General features: G+C 57.4%; 1 protein-coding gene and 1 long non-coding RNA gene across 9 annotated transcripts in view; one reads left to right on the plus strand and one right to left on the minus strand.

Annotated features, from left to right (window-relative positions):
* Positions 1-4,341: 4,341 nt before the first annotated feature.
* LOC117804172 lies at positions 4,342-10,032 on the plus strand. The gene is made up of 3 exons (XR_004628489.1): positions 4,342-5,066; positions 5,269-5,382; positions 8,145-10,032. It is a non-coding gene; the product is annotated as an uncharacterized LOC117804172 (long non-coding RNA).
* Positions 10,033-11,623: 1,591 nt separating this feature from the next.
* Positions 11,624-19,560, minus strand: part of CLEC16A (C-type lectin domain containing 16A) — a 200,762-nt gene continuing 192,825 nt past the window's right edge. For 5 of the 8 annotated variants that reach the window (XM_034670367.1, XM_011229177.3, XM_019803169.2 and 2 more), the window contains one exon: positions 11,624-15,195. In XM_034670367.1, the coding sequence (XP_034526258.1) occupies positions 14,840-15,195 (356 nt within the window). In that variant the 3' untranslated portion in view covers positions 11,624-14,839. Of the gene's footprint in view, positions 15,196-18,631; positions 18,754-19,560 lie in introns of those variants that run through there. The other 3 variants (XM_019803170.2, XR_002143384.2, XR_002143385.2) reach the window with 3 other exon arrangements.

Genomic DNA, 19,560 nt, shown 5'->3' on the forward strand with positions numbered 1-19,560 from the left:
CCCCCCCGCCCTTCCTGTCTTGGACTTTCAGTTTCTTACTGGAGACTCTTTCCCCTCCCTTGCGTGTGGCTGTGTCCCCAGGCCCGGTGGGCAAAGTGAAGCCCCCTGTCATGGTGGGCAAAGTGAAGCTCTTCGGGGTCGTGCCTTCATGCTGGTCCTCTGTTCCTGCCCCCCTGCACATTCTGTTCCATGGCCACGTCCCTGGGCATCACATGAGCAGAAAGAGAGCCCAGCTTACATCATGCGCAGTTTACCTTGAATTCCTTCTTTCTTGCTGAGTCCTGGGATTTCCTTTTCTTTCTTTTGAGCTTATCCTCCTAACCACCCTCCCCGAAGGGCTTCCCAAAACCCCCTGGGATAAAGCTGAGGCTCCTTGAAACAGCATTGCCAGCCCCACACTGGACTTCATTTGATTTGCACAATTCCAGGAAGGAAGTATGGCTGTGCCCATGAGCCAGATGGGGACACTGAGGCACGGAAGGGCAGAAGGAGCCCTGCCTGGTGTGGTGGGGAGGGGAAAATGGGGCTCTGGGGTCCATGCCTCCTGCTCCACCCACCTCCTGGGTGCCAGCCAGAGGCCCGGGACCCACAGGAGCCCTGCCCAAGGCTGCCTGACCACTCCTTCTGTCCCCAGAAGTGGACACGTGGCAGGACCTGCCAGGATCCACTGGCACGGGTGCCCAGCAGGTAAACACTGGGTGTGGTCCTTCCTTCTAGGAACGGGCTGCCTGGAGATTTCCTTCAAAGAAGTGGGCGAGGCCCTGCCCATCACGGACACCCCCCGGGCTGGGCCATTCCCTGGGCCGGGGCTACTCGGGCAGCAGCGTTGAGCCTCCTGGCTTTGCCAGTGAGGACGTGAGGTCAGATAGCGAGATCCCAGGCTCTGAAGTCAGAAGGACTGGGTCCCGGCCCCTACTCTGCCCTGAGCAGCTCAGGGGCCCTCAGGCTGGTCACCAACCCTCTCTGGCCCTCGGCTTGCCCATCCGTGCAATGGGGCGGGTAACAGCTTGCACGCAGTTGGTTGTGGCTAGAGCCTCCCTGTGGGTATCCTTGCACCAGCCTCTCTGGTCCTCAGCTCCCTCCTCTGTGACATGGGGGAACAACGGGACCTCCTCGTAGGCTTGGGAGGAGGAAAGGAGCCTTTGTGTGCAAACTGCTGGGAGCAGGGCTGGGCAGTGGCATGGCTGCCGGGGCTCCCTGGGACTGTGGTCATGCCCCAGACATGCCAACAGCAGGCGATTTCATACTCACTCCTGCCGACAGTGGAGACCCATCTCTTGTCACTTGCCAGCCTCTTCTGGTGCAAATGCAGTCCCTTTTGGGTTAACTCTTCCAAGGACTCTTGTCTTGTGGTTCCTTCTCGCTCTGTCCCTTTCACCAGGGGTACCAACCTGAAGGGAGATCTCCTTCTGCATCTGATGGTCCCTGGATCCCTGCCCAGCCCCGGGAGCCCTGGACTGGCATCTGTCCATCTGGGCAGCAGGCTGCTCGGGTCTGGGGGTCCCCTGCACTGTGGGAGACATCACTAACCACCCCCCGCCCCGAGATGCCCAGTTCTCCTCTCCTCCCAGGTGCGGGTCGCTGTGCTCCTGGGCCTTCTGTGGCTCGTGGAATGTGAGCAGGTGTCATGTGTCGCCTCTCAGCTGACACACACAGCTGCCCAGGAAGATCCCTCAGGCTCGTGTGGGTCTCAGGGCCATGTCCGCCTCTAGGATGTTCCACCAAGAAGCAGGACATCCGCCTCCTCGTGCTTTCCACTGGGTGCCCTCCACCCTGTCCGGGTTTCCACGGCCCCAGCCCATCCTTCCCCCCTGGGCTGAGCCGGGATGGTCTTGCATTTTTTTCCCCCGCAACCACGAACCTGATCTCTGTTTCTATGCGTTCTCCTTTCTTTTCAAGGTTCCACGTATATGTGAGATCATACAGTATGCGTCTTGCTCTGCCTGACTTACCTCACCAAGCATGAGACTCTCGCGGCTCATCCATGTTGTCCCAAATGGCAGCATTGCCTTCTTTTTTTTATGACTGGGTGTAGATAAATTTTCTTTACCCATTGACCCACTGGGGTCACTCGGGCTGCTCCCGGGTCCTGTGAATGATGCCGCAATGAACACGGGGACGCAGATATCACTCGGACACGGTGATTCCGTTCTCTTTGGGTACACACCCAGAAGTGGGATTGCTGGATCCTATGGGGAATTTTCTTTCTCACGTTTTGAGGACGTGCCACATTCTTCTCCACGGTGCCTGCACTGGTTTGTGTCCCCACCGCGGTGCACTGGGGTCCCCTTCTTCCTCGCCAGCACCTATCTCTGGTCTTCGTGATGGCAGCCATGCTGACAGGTGTGAGGGGGTAGCCTGTCGTGGTGAACAAACGTATTTTAAACCCGACGCTTAGAAAAAGTAATTTTAATGGGAAGGGTCATTTCAGTGGAACGCCAGTCTGGCTGGCCACATGTCTCGGGGAAGTGTAAATAAGTCCGGTGAAAATCTAAGAAAAGAGTCACTTCTGGCTTCAGAGGTGGCCTGTTGAAGGTAAGGGGGTTGCTTCTTTCTTTTTCAAAAAGGGGGGATAAGCAAAAGTTTAAAAGGATATTAAAGGGACGCCTGGGTGGCTCAGTCGGTGAAGCATCTGCCCTCAGCTCAGGTCATGATCCCTGGGTCCTGGGATGGAGCCTGAGTCGGGCTCCTTGCTCAGTGGGGAGCCTGCTTCTCCCTCTCCCCTCCCCCTGTTTGTGCTCACTCCCACTCTCTCTCTCTGACAAATAAATAAGTAAAATCTTAAAAAAAAAAAAAGGCTGTTAAAGATGGAGAAGCTCCATAGAGACTTTCTTTTTCCTTTATCTGACCGACCGAAAGGGAGTAGAGAAAGGGGTTGTTCTGTCTGCCGTGCTCTGAGGTCACGTGAGACCCCCAAGGCCTCTCTCCTGCTTGGGGAGGCCCAGCAGGGCGTGGAGAGCCCCTGCAGGAGCTGGGGGCTGGGCTGGAGGAAGCCCTAACCTCCCCAGGTGCCCCCGCGCCCAGGCACTCCATGGATGCAGTGTGGGGAGAGGGCTGCCTCCTCCGGGAAACAGGGCCGAGTCCCCCGCACGGAGGGCAAGCACCCCGGCACAGGCGGAGGGGAAGCTAGTGTGACAGTCCACCGCTGCAGGCTCCAGGAGCGCACGCACATGAGGGGCGCTTACCCCCCGCAGGGCAGGGCCTGGGTGCAGAGCTTCCCGCCCAGCTGGGGGCGAGGGGCAGGTATTGGGGTAGGCCCGTTGGGGTGGGAATCAGTCCCAGCCTCGTCTCCCAGATCTGTGACCTTGGGCAAGTCTCCTAATCCATCCGTGCCTCGGTTTCCTTACCTGGAAAATGGGAGATCATAGTGCCCACCGCACAGGCCTAAGAGATGACATGGGATGGCTCGTGACCGTGCGCTCAGCACAGCGCCCGATTCAGAGGCGGTGCTCGGTACAGGCTAGCGGCCAAGACACCGACGACGACGAAGAGGGTGAACAGAATGAGGATGAAGAAAATAGCACATGTGCTCCTGGGCTCAGTCTTCAGGGTGCGCCTCCCACCGTGTCTCTCACCAGTGGCCCCCCCGCGGCTTGGAAGCATAGGGGGCAGAGGGGAGAGCGGCTCCGGAGCCTGCAGAGTCCTGGGGTTCCACCGGACCCCGCGGTGGGTAGCCTCTGGGGCTGCCTCTCCGAGGCTGGGGGCTCCCTCTGGGCACACACGTGGTCTCCGCAGCCCCCTGCCCAGCCTGGGACACTCCTGCCCAGAGGCTCCAGGGACAGGGAGATGCCTTTCAGCAGCCACTCCCTGGAGTGAGCCAAGGAAACCCATTCATTCACCCTCCTGCCGCATTCCAAGGAGAGGATGGTTGTGTCAGTGGCGCTGGGGGCCCCAGCTGCTCACCAGCCCTCCCCTGGGCAAAGTGCGGGGTCTGCCTGTAGGCATTTTGAGAAGAAGACGTCTGAGCTTGCATTTGCCAGGAGGAGAAACCGAGGCTCAGAGATGGGAAGGCACTTGTTCTTGGTCACACAGAAAGCTGATGTTGGAGCCACGGTCCCTCCAATGTGCCCCAGGGCCTTTGCGCTGGCCTTTCCCTCTGCCTGAGATAGTCTTACGGCCCAGACACCCTTTCCCTACCTCCTTCGATTTTTCTTCTTCCTCAGCACAAACTTCCCCTATCTCTGTGTAGAGCTGCAGCCCCTTCCTCTCCTCCCCGGCTGGCCCAACCCTCCTTCCTCAGCTCTCTACTTTCTCGTGTGCTCTACGCTTGCTAGTCACTGTGGGATTTATGGGCTTGTTTTCTTTATTGCCTGCCTCCCCCTGCCAGGAGCTCAGCTGTAGGGGGCGCGGAGTTTTGCCTGACTTGTTCCCGGCTGCCTCCCCAGTGCCTAGTATGGTGCTTGGTACACAGTAGGTGCCCAATCAACGTTTGCTGAACAAATGTTCCAGTGACGGGGAAAGTTCAAGTTGCCTCTCCGCCCACTGGGGCTTCCCAGGGAGGGGTCGGAGGGCAGAGGAGCTCTGCAGTCACCTCTTCTGGGTGACAGATGCCACCAAGGGCAGGGTACAGTTCCCAGGGTATTTTGGCAGGAGCCACCCCCAAAGGACTGTTCCTACCCGGGCAGACTGGCAAGAAGCCCAGAGTCGATAAAGCGAGGGAGATAAGCAGGTTCAAGAGAAAAGAGTGAGATAGGGCATGCTCTGGGCAGTTCCTGCGAATTCTCTGGGCAGGTGAAGAGGGGGGTGTTCCCTCCGCCAGGGCAGCTGGAGCTGGCAAGGGCTCCCGCTTGGGCCCAGGGGAGGCGGGGGGTGGGGACTCCTGGCCTTGCTCTCTGAGAAGCAAAGGGTACAACTGGGAGCCTCACAGACTCCAGCTCCACCACTTCTGAGCTGGGTGACTTTGGGCCCGGGTTCCTCATCTGTAAAATGGAGATAATACTAACAGCAATGTGGTAGGGTTTGGGGAGGATAAACAGATCAGGCGTGTAAACCGCTTAGCTGGGGTTGGCACGTACGAAGTGTCCAGGAATCAGGAGCAGTACCACGCAGCAGCTGTGTGACCTTGGGTAAGTCACTCAGCCTCTCTGGGCTGGGTTTCCGTTGCTTCTCTGTACAAGAGCATCACACTAACCTTACAGGTTGCTGGGGGAGGTTCTCAGCACCTTATAGATGCTCGAAATGGGCTGGCTCACTGGGGCTGGGAAGCCGCACGGGTGGGAGGGGATCATCCGCATGAGATGAGGTTCTTACCCCGGCTGCACGTGGCAGGACCAAAGTCAACCACAGCTGGGACGGACTAGGAGCAAGTGGAGAGAGGGGAGCGACCGGCCAAAGGAATGTGTTGGATGGAGAGGGGAAATCTGAGGACGCTCTCCAGAGGAGGTGAGTTCTGAGCTAACCTGGCAGATGGGAAGGATTTGAAAACTGACAACACTCTGTGCTGGGGATGCTGGGGGAGAGAGGGCAGGTGGCTCGTGGGGGCGCCAATGCTCTGGCCTTTCCAGAAAGCCATCTGACAATTTGTAGCCAGAGCCTTAAAGTGATTTCTGTTTCTACCATCTGGTAACCCCCAGGCTCGGAACGTCCCCCAGGGATTGCTCATATACAATGTGGACAAAGATTTAGATACCAAGTTGTGCACCGCAGGATGATTCAAAATAATAAAAGTGCAAACAACTTCCATGTCCACCCATGGGCGACAGCTGACCCTGAGGGACACATCCCTGCAATGGACCTTTGACACTCTTTGGAAATAGAGCTCCTACGAACACAGGGAGATGCCGAGACCGGGTGGGGGAGGGTGGCGGGGGCTGAGTGTCAAAAGCACGACACGAAGTTACACCCACTCTATTATTTCAACTGCTTAAAGGCATAGAAAAAAGACTGGAAGGGAATCTGCCGGCAGAGGCTTCCCTGCCAAGGGTTGACTCTTAGCGTGGGAACTATGGAAAATACTGTTTCTGAACTTTGCCAAACTGTCACCAAAACTATGCAATCCTTTGGCAATCGGTGTAAGAGAGAAGAAGACAAAAATCGAACACATCAAAGAAGGAAGGAACAGAGGAGAGAGAAGGTAGTGGACTGCTCAGTGCAACGAACCTGTCGGTTTTACCTCCTAAGTATGTCATGGGTGACCCACTTCTTTCGTGACCCCTCCATGCTGCAGTGGGCCCCTCCCGAAACCTCCTTCTCCTGCAGGTCCAGGGATCTCTCGCAATGAGTCCCATCTGTCACTTCTTGGCTTTGAACGCTCCTGTGCTTGCCACTGCCCCCAGCAGCAAGGCTAAGCTCCCGGGGCAGGCTTGGGGGCCTCGGGTGGCCACGTGGGCAGGCGCTCTGGGCACAGGCTCCCGTCAGGGTGTGCTCCTGCCTTTCTGTCTGTCTCACCATCACCTGTCTGTGCTGAGCCCAGCCTGGCCCAGAAGCCAGCCCTGCACAGTGGGGCCTTGGCACGAGTAGTGGATTGAAAGAACCACTGGGAGGGTGGTGGTTTCCTCCCTCGCTGGAGGAGTATGTGGTGACAGGGAACCTGGGAGACCCTCGAGGGCTGAGCTACCCTTCTCAGACCCATTCTCCAGATGAGGAGACAGAGGCCTGAGAAGTTGTGTCTTGTATCTTTTGTGCAGGTGGTAGGGCTGGAAAGGAATGGCCTACCTGTCTGTCTGTTTGCTGGGAGAACCTGGTCTCTGTGGGGTCAGTGACTGTGTGCAGGTCACATCCGTGTCCCTGGGAGCACACACCTGTCCAGTGGCTAGTCCACACGCACTTCTAAGTGATGGTCCCCATGAGGAATGTGGGCCCATCGTCCCCAGATTTGACTTTTAGAGAGAAGCCATCAATCCAGCTATTTGTAGGAGATCTGCACTTCGAAGACATTGGCTCAATTTCTCTTTAAAAGCCCGCTCAGTTGGCACGGAACCTGCTGGGGGGCTGCACTGGGCGGTGAGCCAGCAGCAGTGTGCAACAGGGGTGTAGCAGAGGGTCCCCCACCCTGCAGAGCGCCCCGCAGCCGCCTCTGAGTTCTGGGCCCCCCACTCCACTGACTCCCACCCTTAAGCACCTGCAGGGTCTCCCTTCTTCCGTCCAAAGGAGGGCAGGCCGACAGCGGAGCTACACGGGGCCCAGGGCAGGGCAGCTGGGGGAAGCCAGGTCCTTCTCACCAGGGCACAGCCTCAACAAATAGGGTGGGAGAGTCCGTGGCTGGGCTCCTGACCTCTGTGCTCTCCAAGGCAGTCGTGAGGTGGTTCGGGGAGGTTCTGCGGGGGGTCCACAGCGGGGCCCGGGCACCAGGGCACCGTCGCTGTTCCCGGTCCTGCATGCTGGGATCACCATCTGAGAAACCAGCTGGCACCCATGGCCTCGTCTCTGGCTCTGCTCTCAGCGTTCTTCAAACTAAAAACAACAGGATTTGGAATATATTGAACAAAAGTAACTTGAGGTGTGCCGGGTGCCCTGAAGGAAACAAGTGGACACTAGTAGAAGACAGCAGGGGGCTGACTCTGGAACGGGCTCTGGCAGGTGACAAGCCTGCTGCACTGGGGGGACCGGAGGCGTAGCTGCTGCAGGTGCCACGGTGGGGGAAGAAAGGTGCGTGCACAGGGCCTGTCCCGGCAAAGGGCTCAGGTCTTCCGGATGTGGCCGCGGTGAGGGATGGAGCGTGGCCAAGGCTTGTTCTCATCTTGACTGCCCTTCGGTCACCTGAGGGCCATAAAAGGATTCCATGGCTCAGCCCCACCCCAGAGGCGCTTGTTCAAGGCACCTGTGAGGGGCCTGGGCATCGGGTACTTTCCAAAGCCTCTCCTTGCTTCTAGCTGGGCTGCTGGTGAGGACCACCGGCAAGGTGAGCCCAGACCAGGCCGGGTGTCAAGTGCTCGGTTGACTTGTCCCCACTATACCACTGAGGCCCCTGCCAGGGATGGCCCTGGTTTAACCATGAGCTCAAGGGCCGAGGAACTGAGTAACAGTGCAGGGACTTGAACCTGGGCTGCTGGCTCTGAAGCCACTAGGTCCTGCATGAGGCTTCGTTGGAGGCCGGGATGTTAGCAGCAGCAGTTGTCCCAGCTCAGACACCTGGGGAGGGTCGGGGACACAATTTCTAACGGCGGCAAAGTAGAGCCCTCAAATGCTTCTGTCCTTGTCAACAGGCCCTGGCAGACACCAGACCGAGGACAAATAGGATGAGCCTCGAGGCCGGGGCGATGGGCACAGACACACGAATGGAATACGGGCTTTGGGAATTTGGGACTACGTCCAAGAATGGTTCCATCCATCCATCCATCCTTCCTTCCAACCATCCATCCATCCAACACACATTCAGAGACAGCCCACAGCATGCCAGGTCCTGCACCCAGCCTCGGGGAGACTGGGTCAAATAAGACACGAGCCTTGCCTTTAGGTGAGCCTACTGGAGAAGGAAGATGAAAAAAAAAACACAAAAAAAACAACCCAAAAAATGAACCCACGGCTGGCACCACCTGTGACCTATGATATCTGTGCCACAGCAGCATCTCCCATCTGGTGGTCCGGAGATTCTAAGGGGTACAAGGACACAGACTTCAAAGCCGGAGTCCCACAGTGAGCTGCTGCTTCTCTTTGATCAGTCCTTCCGATCCTGTCAGAGAGAAAGTCTTGGCTGGGTGCTCACAGGTCTCTCACACTAGCCGGTCTCCCGATTATAGACACAGGGTGGGCCTTGGGCCTGGAGCCCCAGGCAAGTAATGGGAGGTGGTTCAAATTTAACCACATGGATTTACTTGTCTTGTACGTACTTGTATGGGATCTTTAATTTCTGGCGAATATAGTGGGTTGAATGGTGACTTTCCCCTGCCCCCCCAAAAATAGTCCCCATCCCCACCCCCAGCACCTGGGAAGATGACCTTATTTGGAAATAGGGTCTTTGGAGATGTAAATGAAGTTAAGGATCTTTAGGTGAGATCATTATGGATCAGATGGCGTCCCAAATCCAATGACTGGCATCCTTCTAAGAGAAGGGAGGTTTGACGTGGGGGACAAGGGAGGACGGACCGCGTGAAGACACAGGGAGAATGGAGTGAGACGGCCACACGTCAGGCCCGCCAGGACCGCCAGCACCACCAGGAACCAAGAGGGAGGTGGGGAACGGATGCTCCCTCTGAGCCCCCAGAGGACACCAGCCCACCCGACCCCTTGATCTCAGACCTCAGGTCTTCAGAACAGTGGGAACACATTCCTGTTGTTTTGAGCCACGCAGTTTGTGGTCCTTTGTTACGGTGGCCCTGGGAAACACATGCAGTAAGTGGTGCTGGTTATAAGGTCAGTCAAGAGGTGAGGAAGTGGTAATTCAGGAGTGTTGAGGCAGGCACCATCTGGAGGGAAATCAGGCTGAGCCAGTGGCATGGGGCCCCGGGAGCAGGGTGGGCTAAGGGCCACGGCGCTGAGGTTCTGGGGTGGGTGAGATGACTGGAGAAGCAGGGAGGCCTCCTGCTGCCCCCTCTGCACACTCGAGCAAATTCCTGGGAAGCCCCATGTGTTCCCGTCTGGGTGATTCAGACCCATCTTCCTTTGGGGAGAAGCGCTTCAGATGGGGAGGGTTTTTTCCCACCGCTCTGAAGTGCCACGAGGTGTCAGGACAGGAGGGGAAGGGGCTTTCCAGCAGGCCGTGGGCCGGGAAGCCGTCTTCCCTGAATGCGGCACCCAAGGTCATCGGCTGGTGGGATGCTGCCTGCCCACCCTCACCGGCTCCTCCACTTTCCAGCTGCCGTCAGAAGATGCAGGGCCCGGCCGGCCAGGCACCTGCACCAGGGCAGACCCCCGTAGGCCTCACCTCCCAGCGGACTCCCACCAGGCGCTAGGTGGCCCCTTCTTGCCCGAGGGCACACAGTGCTCCCCGTGAAGCCCTTGAACCTGGTGCAGGTGCTTCCCAGTCTGCCTTACAGACAGGAACCAGGGACTGGAAGAGCAAAGTGACTAGTCCCAGACCACCAAACAAACCCAAGGCCTTTCCCAGCTTTGAGCCTGGGCTGGGAAGGGGGCTGGGGAAGCTGCCACAGAGGGAGTCATGCCCAGAGCTCCCGAGGCCCCCTGCCTTGAGCTGAGCCCTTTGCCTGTGTGACTCCCTCCCGCCTCACGACTCACAAGGCAGGTCCAGTCCTGTCCTTACTTTGCAGATGAGGAGACCCAAGCACAGGGAGACGACTTGGCCATGGCCATGGCTGCAAGGCTGCTGTGTGCTGGAGTCTGGCTCCATATTCTGCCCTCTGAAGAGAAGCCAGCACCTTCCTCGAGCCGGGAGGCAGAAGCGGAACGAGCCACCCACCTGTGGCCGCGTGCACTGTGCAGAGGGCTATGAGCCACACCACCTCTCGGGGTCTCAGGGAGTAGCTCTGGGGCAGTGCACGGTCGTGATCATGGACCAGTGTTCTAGGTGGTTCCAGCACCCCTTCACCTGAGAACTACTGTTTCACCTCCTTCCTGTAAACAGCCTGAGGACACTTGGCCCAGCAGCCAGGGTCTCAGCTGGCATGGGCAGCACAAAGCACACGGGCCTGGACTTGCACTCCAGGGCCCTTGGGAAGGTTGCTGAGCCCCATGGGGCCTCCGTTTCCTCATCTGTGTGAAAGCAGTGCCGTGTCCCTGGCACCTACCCATCGCCCCTCACTCCCGGTGCCGTCTCCACAACCTGGGGGCCAGGCCCTTGGCTGGCCCAGAGAGACCCTACATCTGCTGTCCTCAGTTCCGTCCCCCCTTCTCCTGGAGGATCCTTCTAGCAAGTTCCTTTTTCTAAACTGAAGTCACTGGAAAGGTGAGTGCCCATGTGCCCACGAGGCAGGGCTACTCTGGGCGTGGGTGAGGCACCACCCAGCAGGCCACAGCACAGAGCAGGATCCAAGCTCCACCCAGGGACCCCCATGCCTTCGCAGCCCCAGGCCTCGTGGGCGGACTTCCTAGGAACTGAGCCCCACCCTCAGCAGCGGCCTCCACCTTCTGTCAGAAACGCCTCAACTCCTGGCATGAGGCAGGTGTCCCATTAATGTTCTGGACTCAGTTCGGGTTTTACCTCAAGGCCCAGAAGATCCTGCCTGTTTCTGGGCCAGGTTTAAGCTGGAGAACCTGGGAACCCATTTCCAGGGATTTCTGGAGCTCACGCCGGTGCATGCCGAGGTGTTCCGGAACAGCGCCCGCCCTAGGCCAGATTTCACCAGACTCCGTCCCCAATGGGGAGCCCTTCCCACTTCCCCTGGCCCATCGGCACATGCGAGCAATGATCCAGAGGCTCCCTGCCCCCGGCCCTCCTGTGCACATCCTGTGCTTAACCCACTAATGGCCCCATGCCACAGATGCAGAACCTGAGGCTTGCAGCGGGGGCCTCCTGCCCAACGGGAGGCATGCACAGCACAGACCGAGCTCACTGCACCGGGCTGGGCTTGGAGCACCTTCTGAAGGCAGTCTGCTGCACTGGAGTCTTCCCAGCCCTGCCCCACCCCCCTCTCAGGAGCCAGGGAATACCTGGCCCTGGGTGGGGGCAGGGAGAGGCCCAGCCGCTGCCACCGGCCACGGGCCACGGGGTCAGGCCGCAGAGAACCTTCCCATCGCCCGGCCACGGCCTCCCTACCACAGCACCATGGAGCAGCAGCCACATTCTTGGTAACTTTTTCTCTTTTATTGCCAAGTTCCAATTTACCAGGAAGTTCCAGTTTTCGTTTCCACCCTCGTGTCAGTGCCCACAGAGCATGAGTCAGGCTGGCGAGAGCAGGTACTTCCCTGGAACGGTCCCTTGGCCCAGAAGCATGAGGGTTTCCCAACCCCTGCTCCTCCTTGGGACAAGAATTATTTACATATTTTCACCTCAGAGGGAACGTAAGGAACCCTGACAGTTTATGCCCAATGTCAACATGACTACATTAAATGCTTCTTACTTATTGCGTTTAGAGAAGATGAGCATCCGTTCACGCCGTGCCTGTACTTCTAACAGTGCATCTGAGACCTTAGAGAAATCTAGTGTATGTCTTGAAAGAGGTATGTCTGTCCTTCGCTCCCACCCGGGGTGGGGGGTTTGCTAACGCAGGGGCGGAGGTGGGGGCAGCTGCCTTCTGCGGAGAGCAGGGAGCAGACCGGCTGGGTGGAGGGAAAGGCAGCAGGGAAGGCCTGCAGTGGTGGAGGCCCTCCTCCCGCCCCTCCCCGGGACGGTGGTCTCCCGCACTCTGGCTGTGGCTTTGGGGCTGATCCTGGAGAGCTCCCGGCCTCACCCAGTCTGACCTTCAGCTAGAGGCGCCCTTGCTCTCTCAAGCCCCTGAACTGGAGGGACATATGCTTCTCCACAGCAACTTTTAAAGCTGAGGTTTGAGGGTTCATGGGGCCAACCCTGCCCCTGACCTGGCAAACCCAATGGGCCTAATGGATTTGAGGAGGGGGGGCCTGGCCCTTCTCTCTGTAGGGACACGGAGATGGTAGGCGGGGTGGGCTTGCCGAGCTTGACCCCAGAAGTCTGAGCCCAGGAGGGCACGGTCCCCACTCGTGCTCTGCAAGGATTCCCGGCTCTACCTGCCTCTGCCTGACCCCAGGGTCCCAGCACAGCCTGTCTGGGCTGGCCTGCCTCGGAGTGCCCCTGCTGTTAGGTTTATGGGGTGCTCCTGAAGACACAGCATGCCTGCGGCTACCATGATGGTCAACACCTAGCAAGGCAGGTCCTTCATCAGAGCCAAGACGGCTGCCTGCCTCCTCCTCACACGCAAGGTGATGGGGAGCCCCTGGTTAAGGAAGTCCCCACCCCACGCCTAGAGGCGTCCTGCTGAGGCAAGCCACAGGACCTACACTGCAAGCCCACCTCCGGGACAGGCCTGCTCTCAGCAATTGGCACCTTTCGTTCAACAGCTCCACTGTCCGGGTCTCAGCAGTGCTGCCTCAGGACCTCCCACTGTGCTGTCCCTAATGTCTCCTTCAGTGCTCGGCGGCTGTGAAGCCACTGGGAGCCACCGGATTCCAGATGGCAGGCTGGTGGTCCTGGAGGGGGGCTTGGGTCCACCTGTATGGGCCTGTTCTTTACGATAATGCCACCGGGCTGGGAAGTTACTTGCCTTCTGTCGTTTCTGCTGCCCCAGAGTCATGGCAAAACCAGAGCACCAGCCTTCTCTTCTATCCAAGTGAAAGATCAGGTAGGACGTGTGGCCGGCTGCCGGCACCTAGGGCTCATGACAGGCCCTTTCTCGTCATGGACCACCTGACCCCTTCTTCCATCCCACCTGCCTTTCCTTCCTGGAGGGCTCTGCGCCTGGTCATGGCTGATCCCTCCTGCCGAGGCCCCTGGAATTTCTGCCTGCATGGCCTCCTTCTCCGGCTGGGTCTCTTCCCTGTTGAAGCGGGGTGGGCACACCAACGCAGAGGGCTTCTGCTGATGGACATCCCTGTCCCCATGGGTGCCACGCCCCTCCTCGGTGGGCTCCGCTGCCCCAGCAGGATGAGGGAGGCCATGAGGCCTTCAGTCCTTGAACAGGCTGATGGTCCCGGGGCCCGTGTGTGCTGGCACTCTGGGCAGGCACACGGGGAGGAAAGCGTGGAAGGTCGTGGCGCTGACCAGAGAGAGGCGAGGTCACCTGGCCGGGCCCGGCTAAACAGACAGGAACGGCGCAGGTGCTGGAGGAGACATCGGAGAACCGGCCCACACGCACCTGCCTCAAATGAAGAAGCAACTGTGGCGTTTTCATGCTAAAAATCAGCTTGTGTCTCCACAGCGGCGGCCGAGAGGGAGAGTGGCACACCTGAGCTCCCAGGACAACTGGTCGAGACAGGACGTGCCCTGCGGCGCATGCACACACGGTCGGGTACAGGCCACGTGGAGGACGGCCTCTGCGGCCTCTTCTTTCCATCACAGCCACGGGGCCTGAGTCTGCGCGGTCCCCAACGGTTCTTTCCAGACAAAGAGAGGGGGCTACAACAGAAGGGGACGCTGGGAAGCCGTCCTGACTGGTTTCAGTCCAGAGAGATGAAGGATGCGTCCTGAGTGGGGAGCTGGCTGCACCGGCCCCTTTCCTGGGAAGATCCTTCAGGAAACGCGAGGTGCCTTGGCTACCGCGACAGAGAAACGGTTGGCCCTCTCGGCTCTGTGTGTACCTGAGAATACATGTATCTCCCTTACCTTTGTTTAAAAAATACTCTAAACTTTCCAGGAAGGTAACTTTCTATTCTAAACTTTCCACAGGCTCGCAGAGTTAGCGAGTGGTAGAGAAGTAAGGAAATGGGGAAAGCCAGACTGAGAGCTTTACAACACAACGCTGGGAAGTTCAAGGGAAAATGAAAAAGAAATCTTAACAGTAATATCATACTCTTAACATGACGTCCAACCTTAAGAGTGGAGGATTCTTTTTTTGGACTTTTTTTTTTTTTTTTAAATAGACGCTTTTTAAATAAATGCTTTTTATCTTCTGCCAAAAGTGGAAATAAATACCCAAACGAGATGCTTACCGAAGTTTGTTTCTCTACAAATTTCTACCCAAAGTGACTTAGTCCAATTGTTTTGGGCACACTGGGCATGGCGGCCGAGAAGCTTCCAGACTGGAGCAGCTGGGGGTGGGGGTCCTGCCACCCCAGGGTCCTCAGGCTCAGAGACCAGGAGGCCGACCTCCTCCCCGAGGCAGCCGCCTGGTCACCTGAGCTCACCGGGGTGTCCCCCCCGGGACTAGCCTGCTCTGCAAGAGGTGCAAAGGGAAACGGGAATTCACACGGAGCAAAGGAGTGCGAGAAGAGATGGCAGAGGGGGTTCCTAGGCCGTGAGGACTGTGGGTGCTCCCCATGTGTCTCTGAGTCAGGTGTACTGGGCCCCTGCCAGCAGGGCCACACACACAAAGGGAGGCCACTCGGCGCCCACTCAGTGCTCTGCGGGGCCTGCTGGCTCCGAGTGTGCGGCCTCGTCGCTTGGTGTCACTGTGCCCACCGCGGCCGGTGCAAGAGGTGCTGGGATGCCAGTGAGGGTGTGGAGGCTGTGGGGGTCGACGGGAGGGACGAGGGTCAGCGACTCCACACTCAGCGTGTCGGCAGTGTCCTCACAGAGCAGGGAGATGGTGGGCTGCTGGGCGGGGATGAGGCTGGGGGACAGGTTGACTGTCTCCGCATCTGCACCCCTTACCAGGCTCTTGCTGGGCCTGGCCTCCGCTTCTGTTTCATTGACGATCACCAACTGGCTGGGAAGATGAGACTGAGGCTGTTCCATAGTTATGGGGTCATCTGGGCGGGGGAAGAAAGAACAAGGGTACACTTAATCCCAAGACACACTGCTCCTGCTGGCACCCTCTGCTCCCGTCCTGAACAAAGCCCCAGGGACATCTGGGTGGGAGATGGTGGTGCTGGGGGATAGCTTGGCTCCACTTCCTCCTTCTGGGGACACAGGAGCTGGTAAATCCAGTCTTCCCTAGGCCTGGGGAGAAATCTGTCAGGGCCCAGGGTTACCCTGACTTGTGATGTGAGAGAATGATGAGGGGCTCATGCAGAATCAACGGGTGCCAGGAAGCAGCCTGGGCGGGCTCCCCGTCAGGGAGAATCTTGGACCACCTGCCCAATGAGTAAATATGGGTTTAGGGAGGAAATGGGCTTGGGTGTGCTTATCACTTCAGGCCATTTCCAGGGCCTACATTTGGTAGCATTTACCCAAGGGGGGGAACTCACTGCAATATTAAAAAATAAATAAATAAATAAAAAGACAACAACGAAAAGGAATTCTATGGAATTTTTCAGCTTGCAAAACCAAAACAAAACCTCAGACTGTGGTTTGTCTCCTGCTCCTTCTCTGCGAGCTCAGTTAGCGCCCAGAAAGGGGCCATTCAGATCCTGAGCGTCCCTATGGGGGTCACGGAGAGAAACCACGGCAGGGGAAGGCAGGGGAAGGCAGGGGAAGGCAGGGGAAGGCTCCGCCCAGCGCAGATATTTTTGGAGTGGCAATTTCTTTTTTTGGTGCTTTTCAAAATCCTTGATTAGATTACAGACAAATGGCCTATCTGCTTTCCGATGACGAGTTTGCCTGGACAGGAACAGCAGTGCTGCTCACAGTGGGAAACATCCTCCGGGCTTTAAGCACCGGTAATCTGAAAGCATCGACAAGAAGGCTGAGGGCATCCCGGAAAGCAAATACTTCCTTTGTATAGATTTTGGGGGGTGGACCAGGCATCAGCAGACGGTGCTGATGACAGGGTGTTCAGCCATGAGTCGGAAAGCACTCTGGACCCTGGGAAGGATGGTAGACATGTTTCGTTCGATGTAATTTAAGTTAGGTTTTTTTTTTATTTTTATTTTAAAGTTAAGCCAAAACAAAACAGAACTGCAAACTGAACATAGAGCAAGAAAAGGGAAAAACCAAGAGCAAAAGAAAACCGAAGGGCATAGAGAATGGGATGCAGGAGAGGAAGAGGATTCCCATCGTGGAGAGAAAGCACAAGCAACAGACTGAGTTTCCCAGAGAGTACGGCGGCGTTTCTTTCCCCAAGGCTCCTGGACAAGACAAGCTCTCAAAGATCCCAGATAATTCCTTCCTAGGGCCTTTTTGTTTTCCTTCCTTCTATTATTATTATTATTACTATTATGTATATTTTTAAAAGAGAAAGAAGGCCCAGAGAAAATCACTGCACTGCACGGGGCTTTGGGTCTGTCCTCGCTCTGGGGGTGTGGTGGCGGTGAGCACTAGTGGAAACTGTGATTCAGGGTGTGAGCTGAGCCCAGAAATGCTGAATAATCACTCCACGTGCATTCTGGTTTCTCTGAAGCTCACTGAATTCGTTCCATTCAGCAAGGACACCCTTGTGGCACGGGCTGCCTTGCACGCTTAGGCTTGCGTTCGATGGAGCCCCACGTGATCTATCTGCTGCCTGCTTCCCCTGGGGGCTCACCTGCTCTGGCTGCCTCTCCTGGCTTCCAGAGAGGGTGGGCGTGGCTATGGGCCAAGTACCTATGGATTCACACGTAAGCTCCATTGCTGACAAGGCAGTTCAGAAATGACTAATCCTCCAAACGGCACTTTTGGGCCATCTGGAGACAGAGCTGCCAAGCATTTCCTTCACGTTCTCTTGAAACTTCTTCTAAGAGTTCCATCTTTGTTCATTTGCATGCAGATATTCAAAAAAGCTGGCAAATCTCTTTCCTTGATCTCAAATAGGGTTTTTGGTGATAAGCATAATCAAGGATATGAGCAATTTGCCATCAAATATATTTAAAAACCAATAAACCAACAAACGATATTACACGCACCCAAAATTGGTTTCTCCTTTAAGAAAAGAACCAACAATTTTTATTAAAAGGGTTGGGTTTTTTCCTCTTAAAAAAAGCCTTTTTCAATTTTTTATAGGAAAAAAATAAGCTCTCACCCATCACCCACAACGCTTCTTTTTAAAACTAAGAATTGCTTCCTGAATGTGATCTACAAATGTATCCCTTCCAAGGGGAATGAAAAAGGAGATCTTTTACACCAGGGGAAAATGACCCAACGAAGACACGTGTTCTCCTCCAGGGCTGAGCCCTTGGTTTTGCCTGCCTGCTGGTGTTTTTGGCTCGAAGGCCACAAATAGGGGCCTGGCCCTGAAAATGAGAGATGTGGAGAACATTCTGGTTTCCTGGCCAGGAGCCAGGGAGAAGAGTGGAGGCCTGAGCGGGAAGTCCTGGACATCCAGGTTCCCTGAGAGACGCGTGGCCCCCCGCTGCTCTGCCTGTAGCCGACACCGGAGACAGCGGGTCCCCCCATCCCTGGCCAGTACCCGCCAGAAGCTGATCCCCAGCTTCGGGGAGGGGCTCAGCTGGCCCTTGCAGAGTGACGGTTTCCAGGAAAACTGTGGGGCTGCTGTGCTCAGGCTGGGAGAGTGGGACTGAGCGTGTGTGTGTGTGCGTGTGCGTGTATGTGTGAGCGTGCGTGTGTGTGCGTGTGTGTGTGTGTGCATGTGTGTTAGAGGCAGCAGAGCATAGCAGGATGGAGGGCAGAGCTCAGAGGAAGCAGCTTTTAAATGCAAAAGGCGGCAAAGGTCTCCAGACTGGAAAGTGGGAGGCCCGCATGGGAAACTCTAAAGGGAAGGTGGGGAAGGTAGGGAAGGTGGGAGGAAAGGTGGGGGGCAGGCAGCAGTGAAGGGCCCTGCGCAGGGAGCTGGCTCGGGTCAGTGGCCACCTGGAGCACTGCGTGTAAGTATGGGGGATGATGGCATCCGCCCGCCAGTGCGTGTGGGGGAAACGGCTTTGGCCCCTGGCTGAGGCGGGACTGAATCTACTACTGAGCTTTGAGCAGGGCTGGGGGAGGGGGGGTAGGGAAAAGAAAAAGCGAACCTAGTTGACTTGGTTGTTTTTTTGCAAATTCTACTGCTCAACCCTCATGGCCTAACCCAGGGGCCCCTGCGGGGACTGGGCTGGAGAACCCCACCAGCTGGGTAGTCCACGGAGAAGGACAGCGTTTCCAGGCTGCCCGAGGCTTGAGGGCCAGGGATCCAGTCCCCAGCCCAGGTGAGGCCGGAGGGGAATGGAAGAATGGGCTCCGGGGAAGCTGTGGAGATGGCCGCTTGGGAGGGAGTGGCACAGCCCTGGTCCCCCGAGGCGCAGCAAGGCCCAGCAACGCCCAGCTCGCGGTGCAGGGCCCGTCGCCTTGGAAGGCCGCGGCGGGGCATGTGGGCCGTGCAGGCTAACGGATGAGACCTGCCTGAGTTGCCTGCGAGAGTTGCCGTGACAGCTGCCGTTCGAAGCACTAAACCCAGTGGCCGCCGTGACTGTCGGCCTCCGACAGGCTGAACACTCGCCGGCGTCCTTTCCTGCCACTCCTGACTAGAGGGAAACACAGCGACAGGTCATAGAAAGCCTTTAACAACGGGACAGAGAAAGGTGACACGGAGAGGGGCACAGAGCAGTGACGGACGCCAAGCACGGACAAGAGCGCGAGGGGAGTGTGGCGGGGCCCGGCAGGTGCTCAGGACAGCCTGGGGGGGGCATGGCCCCCGAGCAGGTGAAGCCCCCATTCGGCCCCACCAGGATGAGATGCTGTCACGACAGCTGGGCACCCGACCGTGTGCTCATGCGTGGGGCTCAGTGGGGGGTAAAGACAGCGAAGGTTCAGTCCTGTTGGAAAGGAAAGACTGGGGGTCATCAACAACACGGGGTGTCCGTCGGTGAGAAACCTCCAGGCACAAAAGAAGAGAACTGCTGGTCAGATCCACACACGAACCAGCGGTGAGGACGAAGGCCCTGCATCCCCGGGACTGTCTGAGGAGGGAAGGCTGTGTGGTTGGGGGACGGGAGCCAAGCTGGCTAGTGAAACAAGCACATTTCTGACCCTTGAGGGATGAGGGCTGTGGTTCCTGACGTCACCACACTAAAGCCAACAGCACAGCTCAGACCCCTCCCCAGCTGCGGGGCGCCGCTCTCCAGAAGACACTGCTGGTCTGAACCTTTGGAGACCAAGACCAAGCCACGGCAGGAAGGCCTGGGACCAGGTGCTGAGCGGCCAAGGATGGGTTCTACTCCGCTGAAACAAAAATGTTAGGAGCGTCTCCCTGGGAAGGAAGGAACCATAATCTCGGGCACAACCTCGGGACTTGAGCAAAGCTGAAAATTAATGCCACAGAACAGAACGCG

The sequence above is a fragment of the Ailuropoda melanoleuca genome, chromosome 10 (genome assembly GCF_002007445.2).
Source record: "Ailuropoda melanoleuca isolate Jingjing chromosome 10, ASM200744v2, whole genome shotgun sequence".
NCBI classification, from domain to species: Eukaryota; Metazoa; Chordata; class Mammalia; order Carnivora; family Ursidae; genus Ailuropoda; species Ailuropoda melanoleuca.